The sequence below is a fragment of the Mustela nivalis genome, assembly GCF_964662115.1.
Source record: "Mustela nivalis genome assembly, chromosome: 1".
Taxonomy (NCBI): Eukaryota; Metazoa; Chordata; class Mammalia; order Carnivora; family Mustelidae; genus Mustela; species Mustela nivalis.
The window spans coordinates 209,375,390-209,391,689 of NC_139020.1; the positions used below are offsets into that span (position 1 = coordinate 209,375,390).

At 42.2% G+C, this 16,300-nt stretch overlaps 1 protein-coding gene across 7 annotated transcripts; it reads left to right on the forward strand.

Annotated features, from left to right (window-relative positions):
- Window positions 1–973: 973 nt before the first annotated feature.
- On the forward strand, window positions 974–16,122 carry ZNF699 (zinc finger protein 699). Of its 7 annotated transcripts, none has more exons than XM_082732136.1 (6): window positions 980–1,544; window positions 4,030–4,118; window positions 5,175–5,301; window positions 8,835–8,933; window positions 9,457–9,640; window positions 9,995–16,122. In XM_082732136.1, the coding sequence occupies exons 2-6, from the start codon at window positions 4,071–4,073 to the stop codon at window positions 11,451–11,453; spliced, it is 1,917 nt and encodes a 638-aa protein (XP_082588262.1). In that variant the 5' UTR covers window positions 980–1,544; window positions 4,030–4,070; the 3' UTR covers window positions 11,454–16,122. The 7 variants fall into 7 exon arrangements, with proteins under 7 accessions (XP_082588265.1, XP_082588262.1, XP_082588260.1 ...); XM_082732134.1 differs by having other exon boundaries at window positions 980–1,429; XM_082732137.1 differs by having other exon boundaries at window positions 980–1,429; window positions 9,998–16,122.
- The last annotated feature ends 178 nt before the right edge of the window (window positions 16,123–16,300 follow it).

A 16,300-nucleotide genomic window follows, 5' to 3' on the forward strand; every position in this document is an offset into this window, starting at 1 on the left:
CTCAGCAGGGAGCCTGATGCGGGACTCGATCCCAGGACCCTGAGATCATGACCTGAGCCGAAGGCAGCTGCTTAACCCACTGAGCCACCCAGGCGTCCTTACCTAGGATTCTTGATAATCATTATTAACAAAGACAAGAATGCTTGATTTCTTTTCGACTTTATGACAATTTGAGAGGCCTTGCACAAACAAGAAGAAGAAAATTAAAGAGTTAATAAGAACAGAAAATGTTATTTATATGGAAAGTCAACATAACGGACTGACAAGTATTACAGGAGAGCAAGGTTTCCACGTAAAGGGACCTACATCAATCGCCTTTCTCTGCAAGAGCAGTAATCGATAAAACAATGAAAAGGAAAACTAAAGGCCTAATGAGAGGACAAAATGAATGGGAGATCCTAGGAATTGGTATAGGCTCAAAGTTCTAAGTATTGTATCCTGTGTACGACATCGTGGAGAAGCGTATAAATGCAATTGATGAGTGTCCGGTTTTCTGACTCCTGAGCCGGGATGGGAGGCCCTAACCCTATACCCGCCGCTAGCCCTAATCACCACGGCCACCCCCTAGACCTTAACTCCCCAAGAATTTTCAACCAAGTCCCGCCCCTCGCACTGGTCCCACCCTAAAGCCTGCCCTTCGGAATACACAACTAAGCCACGCCCCTAGGCGCTGTCTCGCCCCAGCTCCGCCCCACAAGCCTAAACAACCAAATCCCACCACTGACCGGAGGCCCCTGGGAGCCCCGTCCAACCCCAAGTCCTGCGCTGATCCAGCCTCAGGCCCCAAACGCGTCTCTCTGCAAGAAGAAACTAGCATTTTTCTCGACCTTGCGGCTGCCAGCAACCTCCTCCCGTCATTGCCCCCGCGGCCCTCTGCCCCGCCCCACCCCGCCCCGCCCCGCCCCCTGACTCGCAATCCGTATAGCTCAGCTCACTAGGCCCCGCCCCTCACGTTGTGCGCGGCTCAGAAACCGGAAGCAGACGTGCGCTCCTGCGCGTGCGCGAGCTGGCGGCCATAGCTTCACTGGGCCACACTCGCGTCTGGGGTAGTTTTTTGCTCTGGTTCGCCGCGTCCTTCCGGACTCGGTCTGGCCAGCCCCAGGTCCGGCCTCCGGGCGGGGGAGAGGTTGGCACCGGGCGGACGGCCACTCTGGCCGTGCCCCCTGCCTCAGCCGGAACCCAGCACCGGGGGTCCCCCGCTCTGCCGCGGCTGGTTCCAAACTCACTGAATCAGGAGCTGTGGGCTGCGTCTAGCAGCGGGGGTGAGTCGGCTGCAGGCTAGCGTTAGCGAACCACCTTCCTCTGTAGTCGGCCTTCCAGAGCATCCTCTGCTGTCTTTTCGGAAAGTAAAAGCATCCCTGCCATTCGGTCACGGGGACGAGCGCCTCCACCTCGTCTGTACGCTGGTCAGTGGATTTCGGCGTGTTCGGTGAGCGCGGGGTGACGTTTGCCTCCACTCCGTTCCCATCTCCCCTTCTGGTGCAGATCTTTGATCCGTGAATTTTCCCTTGCCTGTGGGCATCAGTTTGATACATTTTATTCAGGTACATAAACGTGAACTGATTACTTAGTATCTCTGTAACCCCCTTCAAAGTCGAATGCAGCTATAAATTTTAATCATTTATCTGTAGGTTATTTTGAATTTCACACCGAGAATGAGATCATGTGTCATTTGCAACGTTTTCTCTTTTATTCCAGTACCTTGCTTTCTTCTAATTTAGTGTGTTTGCTAGTGTCCATCAGTGGACAGTCAGTACTAGAATAGCATATAACTTGCATCTTTGCCTTGTTCCTGATCCCAGAGGGAATTATTCTATCATTTCAGCATTTACAGAGGATGTTTGTGGGGCACCTGGATGGCTCAATTAAGTGAGCACTTGTTCATTTTTATGATTCTTTTAATTTTTTTTAATATTAATTTTGTCCTACTTTCATTTCCCTAGACATGTATGCTGTTCTTTTTCCATCCTTAAGTTAATGATTAGCCGACTCGTACTGATTTTATTTTCTCTGGGAGTTGATGATATTCACATAAATTCGTGAATATATGTACCACACCAACTGTGGATTTCCAGTGTTACTGAAACACTTCTTTTAATTTTCTGCTTCCCTGCCACAAAAGTATTCCTAACTGGCTAAAAATAAATGTGTGTGTGCCTCTTTATCCCTGTAATATACTGCATTATTGTGTATCGCATACCACACCTTTTACATCTTGTTCATTTACTGCTCCCTCTCATGATTATAACATCCGCGTCCTTCATGTTTTGTTCTGTGCTATATCCCCTGTGACTGTATGTAGTGGGATTGGGGTAAATATTAGCTAAGTAAATATGAAATAAAGGAGCAAGAGGTAAAGGCCTTAAGGGAAGCTTCCTTGACCAAAAAGAGAGCCTAGTCAAAGGAGCTCGAAGATAAAACATTTATTTATTTATTTTAAAGATTTTTGAAAAATTAATTAATTAATTAATTAATTTATCTCTCTCCAGAGAGAGAGAGAGAGACCAGAGGGAGAGGGACAAACAGACTTTGCACTGAGCACAGAGCCTGATGCAGGGCTTGTTCCCACGACCCTGAGATCATGACCTGAGATGAATTCAAGAGTTGGACACTTAACCACCTGAGCCACCTAGGCGCCCCAAGATAAGACATGTAAATAGAATACTTCATCTGTCTACTTTCCGTAGTGCACAGTAGAGTTCTAGGCTAGACTCTCATCATGTTAGTTATAACAGCCTCACTAACAAATAAACTGTAGGGTATATGTTCAGAAATAGACTCATTGGGAGTTTAGGCTCTGAAGCCAGACAGGCCTGCATTCACACACCCATCTGTGTGATACATCCTGTGTTACATACACCTTAGCAGCTTTCTGACTGGATAACTTTGAGTTTATGGTTAATTGATTCTCAGATTTCTCAGCTATAACCTGGTTGTAATAATACCTGATTTGCAGAGCTTCTCTAAAAGAAAAGCTCTCTGAAGATCATTCTTACATCACAGTTGCTCAAATGGCACCTTATTAATTTAGTGAAGGATGTTGTGATTTTTATCGGTTTTAAAATGTACTTCTGGGGGATGCCTGGGTGGCTCAGTCAGTTAAGCGGCTGCCTTTGGCTTGGGTCATGATACCAGGGTCCTGGGATTGAGCCCAGGATGGGCTCCCTACTCGGCTGGGACCCTGCTTCGCCCTCTACCTCTGCCTGCCTGTGCTTGCTCTCTCTCTCTGACAAATAAATAAATAAAGTCTTTTAAAAGAATGTCCTACTAGATCCACTGCCTGGGAAAAACTGTTGTGTTTTTGTTATTTTAAATTTATGTACTAGAGCTGCACATGCCGCTGTCGGAGATGACATGTTACTAACTTCACTTCTGGTGTTTTGCTCTGCTTTTCTGTACTGTGTAGGCACAGTTCAGCAGGAGAGTCACAGCTTGGCAGTCTTCTCTGCCTCCTACATGTGGAGTTTAGTACATTGGTGCTTTTTCGCAAAAATCAAGTTTCAGAGGCCCTGCAGCCCATGAAGGGGTCAGTGGTCAGGGTCTGAGCAGTAATTCCTGTTAGCCTGCCAGTGGTGCAGAAGTAAGAAATACTGGGAGTGGAGCCATCAGACGTCACAGCTATAAGTGCCTTTTGGGATTTGACACTGTGTATTTTTATGGTGGCAGGCATTGTCTGCTGTTTTTTGTTTTCCATTATCATGGGAAAACTGACAGCTCAACTTTTTTAGATTTCAGTTAACTTAGAACATGGGACTTTTAGCTATTTTTAACCTTTTTAAATTATCAGGGACCCCAGCAATTTTTTTTTTTTTTTTTTTAAAGCTCTAGTGGAGGTAAGATTATTCCACCTCCTTAAAAGATCAGTGTGTGTATTTGGTTGGGTGTCTTGGGCATATGTGTTATACACGTGTGGGTGTGTGTTTTGAGGGAAGCGGCCCCTCATAATGGATGTGCTGTAGCATCCAGGCTCATGAGTTTTGGAAATTGTGGGGAGACCTGGATTCTCGTGTTTTCTTTCTCCTGCTTTAGCTCTAACCTCTCAGTGCTCTGACTTTCTTCATGAAGGGAACATGGAAGAAGAAAAAAGGGCTGCTGAGTTACAGAAAAATATGACACAGGTAGGTAGAAGCTAATGATTCTCCAAAAGCATTTTCCATCCCACCAAGTCCTTGACCTCCTAATTGTTTAAAGCAGTGGTCAGCAATCTATTTCTCTATGGGGCCACATTGTAAGTATCTTAGACATTGAAGGTTCTAGAGTTTCTGTTGCAATTAAACCGTGAATTTAGTTTGAAAGCAGCCACAGGCAGTACATAAACAAATGTTTTATTGTGTTCCAATAAAACTTCACTTACACAAGCAAGTAGTAGGCTGGATTTAGCCCATATGCTGTAGTTCGCTGACCCCTGGCCTAGAGTACAAGCCAACTGTGGGCCTGAGTTGCAAGTTGTATTTTTGCAAGGCTCCTGGGCCTCAGGTTTGTGGGAAGGGGAATGTTCCCTGTTCCTCAGTGTATTTTTTTTTTTAAGATTTTATTTATTTATTTGACAGAGATCACAAGTAGGCAGAGAGGCAGGCAGAGAGAGAGGAGGAAGCAGGCTTCCTGCTGAGCAGAAAGCCCGATGTAGGGCTCGATCCCAGGACCCTGGGATCATGACCTGAGCCGAAGGCAGAGGCTTTAACCCACTGAGCCACCCAGGTGCCCCCCTCAGTGTATTTTTATGCATTTAAATCTCACTTGTAGTTGGCACAGTCTTTTATGTTGTGCTGATTGCTGTGGTGGGAAAGAAGGAAGCAGGTGAAATTGTTTGTGTCAGTGTGGAAATTATTTCACCTCTAGAGCATTTCTGTCATTTCTGCTATTGGCTCTGGACTGTCTTGGATCATTATAAGACTGGAATTGGTCACCATCAAACCGTGTGAGAGATAAACTTGGTGTTTTAGAAGTGTGGTTAGATCCATGAGACAGGATGGGGTCAGTTAGGAAGGATGTAATGAATAGAAAGAGAAAGATCAGATGTCTGAACTCTAGGGTAGATGTTGGGAGACCATAAAATCTTCAGAACTTCCTATGAATTGATTCTCAGTTCCCTAGTGTTAGCAGCCTCATCAGTCTTCTTGCACATGTGGGGAGAATAGGCACCTTTCTGAACGGATATATTTGGGATGTTTTAGGACTCCGTGGTCTTTGAGGATGTGGCTGTGGACTTCACCCAGGAGGAATGGGCTCTGCTGGATCTGGCTCAGAGGAGCCTCTACAGAGATGTGATGCTGGAAAACTTTCAGAACCTGGCCTCACTAGGTAAGAATGGCAACATTCCTTCATTTAGTTGTTTAGAAAATAATTTCACTAATTGATCTTGTTCCAGGAGTTAGGCTGAGGAATTGGAATGAATTGGTAAATAAGACCGACATTGTCACAGGCCCCAAAGAACTTAGAGTCTAATGGCTTCACCATCACATAAACGTGTATAGTGAACTGCCTTTTTCTTTTTCTTTTCTTTTCTTAAGATTTTATTTACTTATTTGTCAAAGAGAGAGAAAGCGAGTGAGCACAAGCAGGGAGAGCAGCTGACTCCCTGCTGAGCTGGGAGCCAGATGTGGGACTCGATCTCAGGACCCTGGGATCATGACCTGAGCCGAAGGCGGATGCCTGACTGACTGAGCCACCCAGGTGTCCCTGTCTTTATTTTTCTTGTGGCTAAAAGTCTTGAGGGTTATTAAGTGTTAGAAGTGCGGGCACAGACTTCAGGGGTCACTTTGGGCCTTAGGGAGGTTTGTGGTTTGGGTCCTTTTTACTGACATCAATGCTCTTGACTCAGAAAGATACCTGTAAACAAGAGGGGTCATTACTCAGTGCAGAGAGAGAGAACACATGACATGGGGAGCTGCGGTATGTTTCAGAATGAAGGTGCTAAAAAGTACATATTATTGGGTTTGTACTTTGGGTGAGTGCTTTGGAGATGGGTCTTGGAAGCAGGCTGTATTGGTTTCCTAGGCCTTTCATAACAAAGTACCCCAAACTGTGGCTAAAAACAGCAGAAACTTACTCTTTCACATTTCTGGCGACTGGAAGTACAAAATCTGGGTGTCAATAGGGCCATGCTCCTTTTGAAGGCTCTATGGCAGAAGTCTCTCCTGGTCTCTCCCTAGCTTCCGGTGGTTGCCAGCAATTGTTGGCATTTCTTGGTTTGCAGTGATACCTTTATCTTTCTTTTTTTTTTTTAGGTTTTTATTTTCGAGTGATCTCTACGCCCAACGTGGGGCTGGAACCCACCGTCCTGAGATCAGGAGTTGCATGCTCTACCGAATGAGCCAGCCAGGCACCCTGTGCAGCTGGATCATTCTAATCTCTGCCTTTATCTTCACATGGCCCTCTTCCTCTGTCTCTATGCCTTTCCTTTAAAGGACACTGCTCAGAGGATTTAAGACTGACCCTAATCCAGTATAACTCCATCTTTACTTGATTATAGCTACATATTTCTAGATAAGATACATTATTTCCAAATAAAATAACATTCTGAAGTTTCAAGAAGGAACAGGCTATTTTATTTCAATACACTTACTTTTTTTAGAGCAGTTGTAGATTCCGAGCAGAAGTGAGTGGTAGATAACAGGGACTTCTCCTGTACACCCTGCTCCCATCCAGGTATAGCCTCTTCCACTATCCACATCTCCTGCCAGAGTGGTACATTTGTTACAGTTGATGAGCTGGAGCTGACACATCATCATCATCACCCTGAGTCCATCATTCAACACAGAATACATTCTGTGCTTTGGACAAAGATGTAATGGTACATATTCATCGTTAGAGTATCATACAGAGTACTTCCACGGCCCTAAAAGTCCTCTTTGCCTTGTCAGTTCATCTCCTTCCCCACTAACCTGTGGCAACCACCAATCTTTTTACTCTTTCCATAGTTTTGGCTTTTTTTTTAGAATGTCTTGTAGTTGGAATCATATACTATATAGATTTTTTTTCCAGTGGCTTCTTTTATTTAGTAATGCGCATTTATGCTTCTTTCGTGTCTTTTCATGGCTTGATAATTCTTTTCTTTCTAGTTCTGAATAATATTTTATTGTCTGGGTGTAACGCAGTTTTATTCCTTCACCCTCTGAAGGACATCTTAATTGTTTCTAAGTTTGGGCAGCTGTGAATAAAGCTGCAGTAAACATGCGTGTGCAGGTTTTTGTGTGGACGTGTTTTCAGCTCCTTTGGGTAAATTCCAAGGAGTGTGATTGCTGATCATATGGTAAGATTAGTTTTGTAAGAAGCTGCCAGACTATCTCCCCAAGTGCTGGACCATCTCACATTCCCCGCAGCAGTGAATGAGAGCTCCTGTTCACAGTCTTGCCAGCATTTGTTGCTGTCGGTGTTCTGAATTTTAGCTGTTCTCATAGGTGATCTAAGGTGTGGCGGTTTCTCATTGTTTTAATTTGTATTTTCCTGATGACATGCTCGGATATCTTTTCATATGATGTTTTCTTTGAGGAGTTTAAAAATTTTGCATTTTTATTTAGCTCTTTGATCCATTTTGAGTTTTTTTTTTTTTTTAAGATTTTATTTATATGTCAGAGAGAGCGCGTGTGCAAGCAGGGGGTGCAGCAGGTAGAGGGAGAACAGGCTCCCGCTGAGCAAGGAACCCGATGTGGGACTCGATCCCAGGACCTCAGGATCATGACCTGAGCCGAAGGGAGATGCTTAACCTACTGAGCCACTCAGCTGTCCCCATTTTGAGTTGATTTTGTGAAGAATGTAAAAGTCTGTGTCTAGATTCATTTTCTTTCATGTTGATGGCTTGTTTCAGTCTCTTTTGGAAAGACTATCTTCTCCACATATTGCCTTTGCTCCTTTGTCATATATCAGCTGACCATATGTAGGTCTATTTCTGCCTCTCTATTCTGTTTCATGGCTCTTTATGGCCATAACTTTTCAAGGGACACTGCTCAACCCAGTCCACAGGGGGTCACTTTAGGTTGGATGCTGCCCAAATCTTTTTTTTAAAGATTTTATTTATTCATTTGACAGACAGAGATCACAAGCAGGCAGAGAGCAGGCAGAGAGAGAGGAAGGGAAACAGGCTCCCTGCTGAGCAGAGAGCCCGATGCGGGGCTTGATCCCAGGACCCTGAGATCATGACCTGAGCTGAAGGCAGAGGCTTTAACCCACTGAGCCACCCAGGCGCCCCAAGATAGACATTTTATTATTAAGTATTTCGTCGGGGGCACAGTGACTGGATGAGTCATCCTTAGATTAAATTATGTAGTGGCCTTAATTTGTTTAATTTTATCATGGTCTAGGGGTGCCTGGGTGGCCTAGTAGTTAAACATCTGTCTTTTGCTTAGGTCATGATCCCAGGGTCCTGGGATCAAGCCCCACATTGGGCTCCCTGCTCAGCGGGAAGCCTGCATCTCCCTCTCCCACTCCCCCTGCTTATGTTCCTCTCTCGCTGTATCTCTCTCTGTCAAATAAATAAAATCTTAAAAAAAAATTATCATGTTCAGAGTAATCTTGTTTAAGGTTGGTATTCTGTGAGATTACTAATGTGCAACAGGAGAACAGAATGGCCTGGCTGTATCACATGAGCTTCTAACAAAGTTTAGATAATGAATGTCACATCAGTTCTAGAAATCAGAGGCTGTGTCATTGTCTTTGTCATTGTCTACTCCCCCACCCTGCCCCTGGTTAAAAAAACCTTTTGACATTTTGTAGAAATTCAGTTTGCTCTTTCCCATCGTTACAGTATCAGGAGAGCAAAATTTTGACCCTGTCTCATGGAAGTGTTTATGGATCATCATTGTTTTTCCTCACGATGCACCTTTCTGCGTTAACAGGGTATCCACTACACACACCATATCTGATCTCCCAGTGGAAACAAGAGGAGGACCTGGAGACAGTGGAAGGAGGACCTGTCCAGGGGGAGCACCAGGAAGGCAAGGGTCCTTGGGAAAAACTCTCCTGGTTGGGGGAATATTAGGTTTGGAAAAATCAAATAAAAGCAAAGCAAAACTTTGTTTTGTTTGAGGAGTCTGATCTTCCAGCTATCTTGGATTACTATTTTGACTTTTATCGGTATTCTCACCCTTCCCTTGTTCCTGAAATACTGCCCGTATTTCTTCTTGTAAGTTAGTATTTGGTCATATGCACTTTAGGAAGGAACTGGTTCCTTTTTATTTTGTTTTCCTTTTTAAGTTTTATTTATTGAAGCAGTCTCTATACCCCACGTAGGGTTCAAGCTCATGGCCCCAAGATCAAGAGTTGCATGCTTTTCCAACTGAGCCAGCCAAGTCCCCCTTGTTTTCCTAATAGTACCTTATTTGTGCTACTGTCAGTCTCAGTCTCCATGGAATAATTTCTTGCTTACTGTTTTGACCCTTCTGCATATTACCAAAGTCCTGAAACAGCCACATTGCCAGAAGTGCCTTGCTCATAGGTACCTGTACTTTTTTGTTTCAGGTTTTGAGATTCAGCTTAAAACCAGTGAATCAGTAGCTCCACAAGATATTTATGGACAGGAAATATCCAATGAACAGAAAATAGTGAGACTCAAAAGGAATGATTCTCGCTCATCCATTTTACACAAAAACTGGGAATACCAGGGTGTTTGTTATCAGAACAAAAACCATGAGAGACATTTGAGGTGAGTGCCATTCATAAAAGGAAAAGTAATGCATCAGGAAAGAATCTTAAAATGTCATAAAACTTAAAAAATGTTTATCTAGAATTTGTTCCAAAATTGTGATTTCATAAAGAATTTTTTCAAGATTTTTTTTCCCCAAAAGACATTGCAATCTTCAATGTTTGACACAGAGTTCAGTTGTAAGCAATTATCAGAAAAATTGTACGTCAAGAAAACCTCAGTGGTAATATTGGGTATCGTAGACCCTTCTGTGAGAACTTTGAACTTGTAACTTGACAGGGCAGAAAATGTACCTAGTCACTGAAAACGATAAAAGTTTATTTATTACTAATAATGTGCTTTTATTTTTAAAAGAAGTCCAGTTGTGGAGAACATCTATGAATGCAGTGAAGAGAATCGGTGTGGACAAGCCTTGGGCCAAATTTCACATCTGAATGTACTCAAGAGAACTACTGAAGTAAAGTCCTATGAATGCCATGAGTGTAAAAAGGCCTTCACGGATCATTTGTCCCTTAAGAATCACATCAGGTCTCACACTGGAAGCAAACCCTATCAGTGTAAAGAATGTGGGAAAGCTTTCCATTTTCTTGCTTGTTTTAAGAAGCATGTGACAAATCCCACCGAAGGGAAACCCTATGAATGTAAAGACTGTACAAAAGCCTTCAGTTGTTCTTCCTTCTTTAGGGCACATATGAAGATTCACACTGGAAAGATGAACTTCGAATGTAAGGAATGTGGAAAAACCTTTAGCTGTTCTTCGTCCCTGACGGAACATAAAAGGATTCACAGTGGAGATAAGCCTTATGAATGTAGGGAATGTGGGAAGGCATTTAGTTGTTCCTCCTCACTCTCCAAACATAAAAGAATTCACAGCGGAGACAAGCCATATGAATGTAAGGACTGTGGGAAAGCCTTTAGTTCTTCCTCTCACCTCATAATACATATACGAATTCACACTGGAGAGAAGCCTTACGAGTGTAAAGAGTGTGGGAAGGCCTTCAGCGAATCCTCCAAACTCACTGTCCATGTCAGAACACACACAGGCGAGAAACCCTATAAATGTAAGGACTGTGGGAAAGCCTACAACTGTCCCTCCTCCTTAAGTATCCATATGAGAAAACACACTGGAGAGAAACCCTATGAATGTCTGGAATGTGGAAAAGCCTTCTATCTTCCCACTTCCCTTAATACACACGTGAAAAATCAAAGTAGGGAGAAACCCTATGAATGTAAGGAATGTGGAAAAGCCTTTAGTTGTCCCTCATCCTTCAGAGCACACGTGAGAGATCACACTGGGAAGATACAATATGAATGTAAGGAATGTGGGAAGGCCTTCAGCCGTTCCTCGTCCCTCACCGAACACTTGAGAACTCACACTGGAGAGAAGCCTTACGAGTGTAAAGAATGTGGGAAAGCCTTTATTAGTTCTTCCCACCTGACAGTTCATATACGAACTCACACTGGAGAGAAACCTTATGAATGTAAGAAATGTGGCAAAGCCTTTATTTACCCCTCAGCTCTGAGGATCCACATGAGAACACATACTGGGGAGAAACCGTATGAATGTAAGCAATGCGGGAAAGCCTTTCGCCATTCTTCGTACCTTACTGTCCATGCAAGGATGCACACGGGGGAGAAACCCTTCGAATGTCTGGAATGTGGGAAGGCCTTCAGTTGTCCCTCATCCTTTCGAAGACATGTAAGAAGCCACACTGGAGAGAAACCATATGAATGTAAGGAATGCGGGAAAGCCTTCGTGTGTCCTGCCTACTTTCGAAGACATGTGAAAACTCACACTAGGGAAAATGTGTAAATGGTAAGAAATGTGGGAATGTCTGCAAGGTGTTTTCACCTCGCAGCATAGCTGGAACGCTGTGGAGATGCACCGTGAATGTAAGAAAGCAAAAAAGTGTTGCTTCTCTGTTTGACGACTTGAGAACTCAGAGCTGAGAGAAACCTGCCTCCGTACGCCCTGTGGGAATGCCTTTGTGAATGTCACTTCCGGTGTATAAGAAAATTCACAAGAGCAGCACAGATCAGGACCTCACTTGTAAAGTGGACTGCTGGCTCATTGATAGTTAGTTTCTGTTTTCTGATATGAATTATTTCAGATGATAAATTTTCCTCTAATACCTTTTTAGTTCTAACCACATTTTATTACAGGTACCTTTATTTCAGCCGAGATGTAAATGTTCTTTATGTTACAGAATCTTTTGGACCCATAGGGGGTTTAAGGTGTTTTTCATCAGGCAGGGGTGGTTTTTAAAAAAAAATTAATATCTAATTAATGCTCATTGTTTGCTGGGTGTGCAGTCATAATGGTATCAACGCTTTGGTATTTGTAATTTCTTTTGTGATTTTTTTTTCTTGTAATTGGTAATTTCATTTTGATCTAGTATGGGAGATTACTGGAAATTGCCTACCCAATATATTTTCTCTCTCTCTCTCTTTTTTTTTTTTTAAGTAAAAGAACCTAAAGTTTTTGAGATTATCAGTTTTTACTATTAAAACCTTTTTCTGTCTAATAAGTTATTTCAACAGAAATTAATAAGTGCAAAGAGCTCAACAGAGAGTCGTATCTAATACGTTGTTTTTGTATTTTGTTCTTTGTCCTCATTAGTGGCTGGGAATTGGACCCAGTATTTTGAGTTTAAAAACGGACCTTGTGACAAGAAAGCTAGAAGTAAAGTTGATTGAGCTGGCTTGTGTATGTTAGTTTGGACCTGGTTAGGACTCCATTTCTCAGAATCGTTTCCTATCCAGTCCCGGGTTAGGGCTGTCTGAAACAGAGAGTTTGCATGAGAATTGGAAGGCAGTGGGAAGAAGCTATTATCCTTCATTTAGTGGGGCCACAAGATGGAGACACACATAGGGGCCTGGTGGGCTTCTACATCCAGCTCATTTTCACCAGTCAATACTGGCTTGAAACAGAACATTAAATGCTTTAACCTTAGTAACGTCAGAGGCAGCAGCTCCGTAGACCTCTCTGTAAGTTCCCCTGTCACGGTCATACACAGCTTCTTAGGTTCTCTGGCAAGTTCCGCCATTGTTATTTTGCTGATAGGATAGCCCCTCTGGCATGTCAGCTGGCTCTATAGAGGGGCCCGAGTTCAGAGCAGGATTGTTAATCTGTGTCGTGCAAGCCCATCACGTCATTTTGCTGCAGGGCATAGACATCTCTGCAACTCCTCTGGCATCTCAGGCAAGAAGGGCTGTGGACAGTAAGGAAAATTAGGTACCATCATCCTGTTTTAGTGGAGGAAGATTTACATTTGACATCTTCCAACAGATTTTTCTGCTCTTTTATTTGAGAAAGATGAGAGCTGATTGGTTTGTGCTTCTTCAGTACATCTAGCTGCACTTTCCCCTTTCCATCATATTTCCCCTTTATCCCTTATCATTTTCTGCTGTTTCAGTAAAGCAAAAATACACTAATATGCGCGACATTTGCTAATCTTCAGTGTATAGCTTGATGGAATTTCACTTATGTACATACCGCGATAAACAGAGGTTCCCAGGATTCAAGAAGGCTTATTTATCTGACTTCTCAATAATGTCCCACAGAGGAACCACAGTTTGACTTTTATTCAGTTTATTAGGTTTGTTTCTTTTTGATCCTCTTGGTCTTTATCTGAGTGCTTAAACACAATACGTACAATTATGTGTTTGGCTTCTTTTCTTAGCATGATGTCTGGTTAGCCTTTTAATTGCTCTTTTTTTTAATACTTAAATTTAAAAATTTTTTAAAATAAACATATAATGTATTATTAGCCCCAGGGGTACCGGTCTGTGAATCAACCAGGTTTACACACTTCACAGCACTCACCATAGCCCATACCCTCCCCAATGTCCATAATCCCACCTCCCTCTTCCTACCCCCCTCACCCTGGCAACCCTCAGTTTGCCCTGTGAGATTGAGTCTCTTATGGTTTGTCTCCCTTCCTTCCTACCCCCAAACCCCGTCACGTTGCATCTCTACTTCCTCATATCAGGGAGTTCATGTGATAGTTGTCTTTCTCCTTAATTGCTCTTTTTGCTGGTTTACACTTACTTCTCTTGGTGTATGTTTTGTTTGTAGGAATGAGATCCCTGGCTCATAGGGTTGGCTGTAGCATTAGTTTCAATAGGTATTCCCGTTTTTTGAAAAGGTGGCTTCCATCTATCCTCCTAAAAGCAATGCATGCAAATTCCAGTCATACCACCTAGTTGGACAGCCTTTTCTAATCTTAGGTATCCAGCAGAGGATGTGGGAATATCCTGCTTTGGTTTTAGTTTGCAGTTACCTGACATGTAGTGATGGTAAATACTTTTTATGTGCTTATTGGCTATTTGGATATCTTAAAAAAAATTTTTTTTTTTTAAGATTTTATTTATTCAATTGAAAGAAAGAAAGCACAGGCAGGGGGGAGGGGCAGAGGGAGAAGGAGTAGCAGGCTCCCCACAGAGGGGGGATCTCCCCAGGCGGGGCTCCATCCCAGGACTCTGAGGTTGTGACCTGAGCCAAAGGCAGTGGCTTAACTGACTGAGCCACCCAGGTGCCCCTGTTTGGTATCTTTTATGAGGGCACCCTGTTGAAGCATTTCACTCATTTTTGGTTTTTATTTTATGTGAAGGGTTTCCTTCTACTTACTTGTCCTTTATTGTATGTATGTGTACTTCTGTGTCTAGTTATATACACGTACATGTATAAAACCATGTGTTATATATCATATATATTCATAACTTACATGTATTATATATACATACATTGCAGATTACTTTTCCCTGGCTCTGGCTTGTCTTTTCACTCTTCTCTTTGGTGTGAATTATAAAGGGAATTTATTGGTTTGATTTTTGATAAGTCCTCGGGTACAAGTAGTTTCAGGGATGCCTGGGCTCCTGGGGTTAAAAAGCTCTTACCTGGAGGAGTTCTGTGTCCGTGTCTTGGCTATGCATCTTCTTGCATTTAGCTGTTCTTCGTGGCAGGTTCTTTCTGTTGTGGGTCCCAGAAGATCCAGGCTGCTTTTTCTCTAGGTTGAAGTCTCAGGGAGAAAAGAGCAACTCCAATGTGATCATTATAATAGAATCTGATTGGCTCACTTGTTATCGAATCACTGTGGCCAGAGGAATGTAATACTCTGATTTGTTCAGGACTGGCTGGAGTGCTCATCCCCAAACCAGAGTAGAGTTTGCACCAACCCAATCAGAGTCCTGACCATTGTGATGTATGGCGAGGGGAGGAGGCCCCAGTGGGCAAGTGGGGTAATACTGTGAGCTAGCTTGTTGTGCTTTACTGGGGTCTTAGCAACAGGAGGGAACTGAAGTCTGGTAACTCAGCAGGCCCTGAGACAGGTCAGATGCCATCTGTTAATGTATTTTTAGAATGCTAAAGATGGCTTCTCAACCCTTATGTTGCTTTGCGGTACATTTAGAAATCTGGTTGTGAGAGACTTAACAGCACTTAAAAAAAAATTATTTATTTATTTGACAGACATGGATCACAAGTAGGCAGAGAGGCAGGCAGAGAGAGAGGAGGGAAGCAGGCTCCCTGCCGAGCAGAGAGCCCAATGCAGATCTTGATCCCAGGACCCTGGGATCATGACCTGAGCTGAAGGCAGAGGCTTAACCCACTGAGCCACCCAGGCACCCCTAGCATTTTTATTCTTTAAGATTGTCTTGCCTTCTCTATTCTTCATTTGTTTCTATATTATTTTTAGAGTTTCCTTATCAGTTTTCACAGGTAAGCTGAGAGTATGCTGGGAATTGCATTGACTTGATGCCATAACCTGAATGAAATTGACATCTTTACAATATTGAGTCTTCCAATTAAATGTAATGTAATCATCCTTTTACCTGGGTTGTCTTTAATTTGTCTTAACAGTGTTTTTTAGCTTAATTATAGAGGTCTTGAATCTCTTTAATTTATTTCTAGGTATGTGGTATGTTTTGCTCTGTAAATATTTTTATTTATTTCCTTTTTGATTTTTCAGCTAGCATGAATTACAATTTCTTTTTGTACATTGATCTTTTTACCCAGTGATGTTTATAAATTAAATTATTATACTTAAATTATATTCAAATAGTTCGTGGATTATTTTGGATTTTCTGTGTACAATTTTGTTGATAACAAAAGAAAGTCTTACTTGATTTCTAAATTTTATCTTTTACTTTTTTGCCTTACTTGTTTACAGTGATGAATAAAAATGACGAATCTGAACATCTTTGCCCTGTTCCTGATCTTAGGGGAAAATGTTCCATATTTCATAAATATAATAATAGCTGCAAGTTTTTCATAGATTACTTTTAATAATGAAAAGAATTGTTTTATTCTCAATTTGCCAAGGTTTTTTTTTTTATTGTGAGTGAATATTTTATCCAGTGCCTTCTCTGTGTGTCATTGTCTTAAAAAATCCTTCAGTTTGTTAACGTGAATAACTACATTCCTTGATTTTTAGATGGTAAACCTTGTCTTCCTGGAATAAACTACACTTGGACATGGTAGATATTGGCTTATTAGCTTTCTCATTTTGCTAGATTCAGTATACAACTTAAAAAAAATTATTTTTGTGTCTGTTAATTAGAGGTTTGTCTTATAATTTCCTTTAAAGTACTTGTCTGTTTTCTATGTAAAATTTATGTGGCCCCATAAAAGCATAAAAGCAGTTGGAAACTATTCTGGAA

Excerpts from the sequence above, each read along its gene's own strand:
- ZNF699 (XM_082732136.1), top strand. The coding sequence starts at position 4,071 with ATGGAAGAAGAAAAAAGGGCTGCTGAGTTACAGAAAAATATGACACAG. Across the intron at positions 5,302-8,834 it reads TCAGAACCTGGCCTCACTAG|GGTATCCACTACACACACCA; the intron begins GTAAGAATGGCA and ends CTGCGTTAACAG. Across the intron at positions 9,641-9,994 it reads AACCATGAGAGACATTTGAG|AAGTCCAGTTGTGGAGAACA; the intron begins GTGAGTGCCATT and ends TATTTTTAAAAG.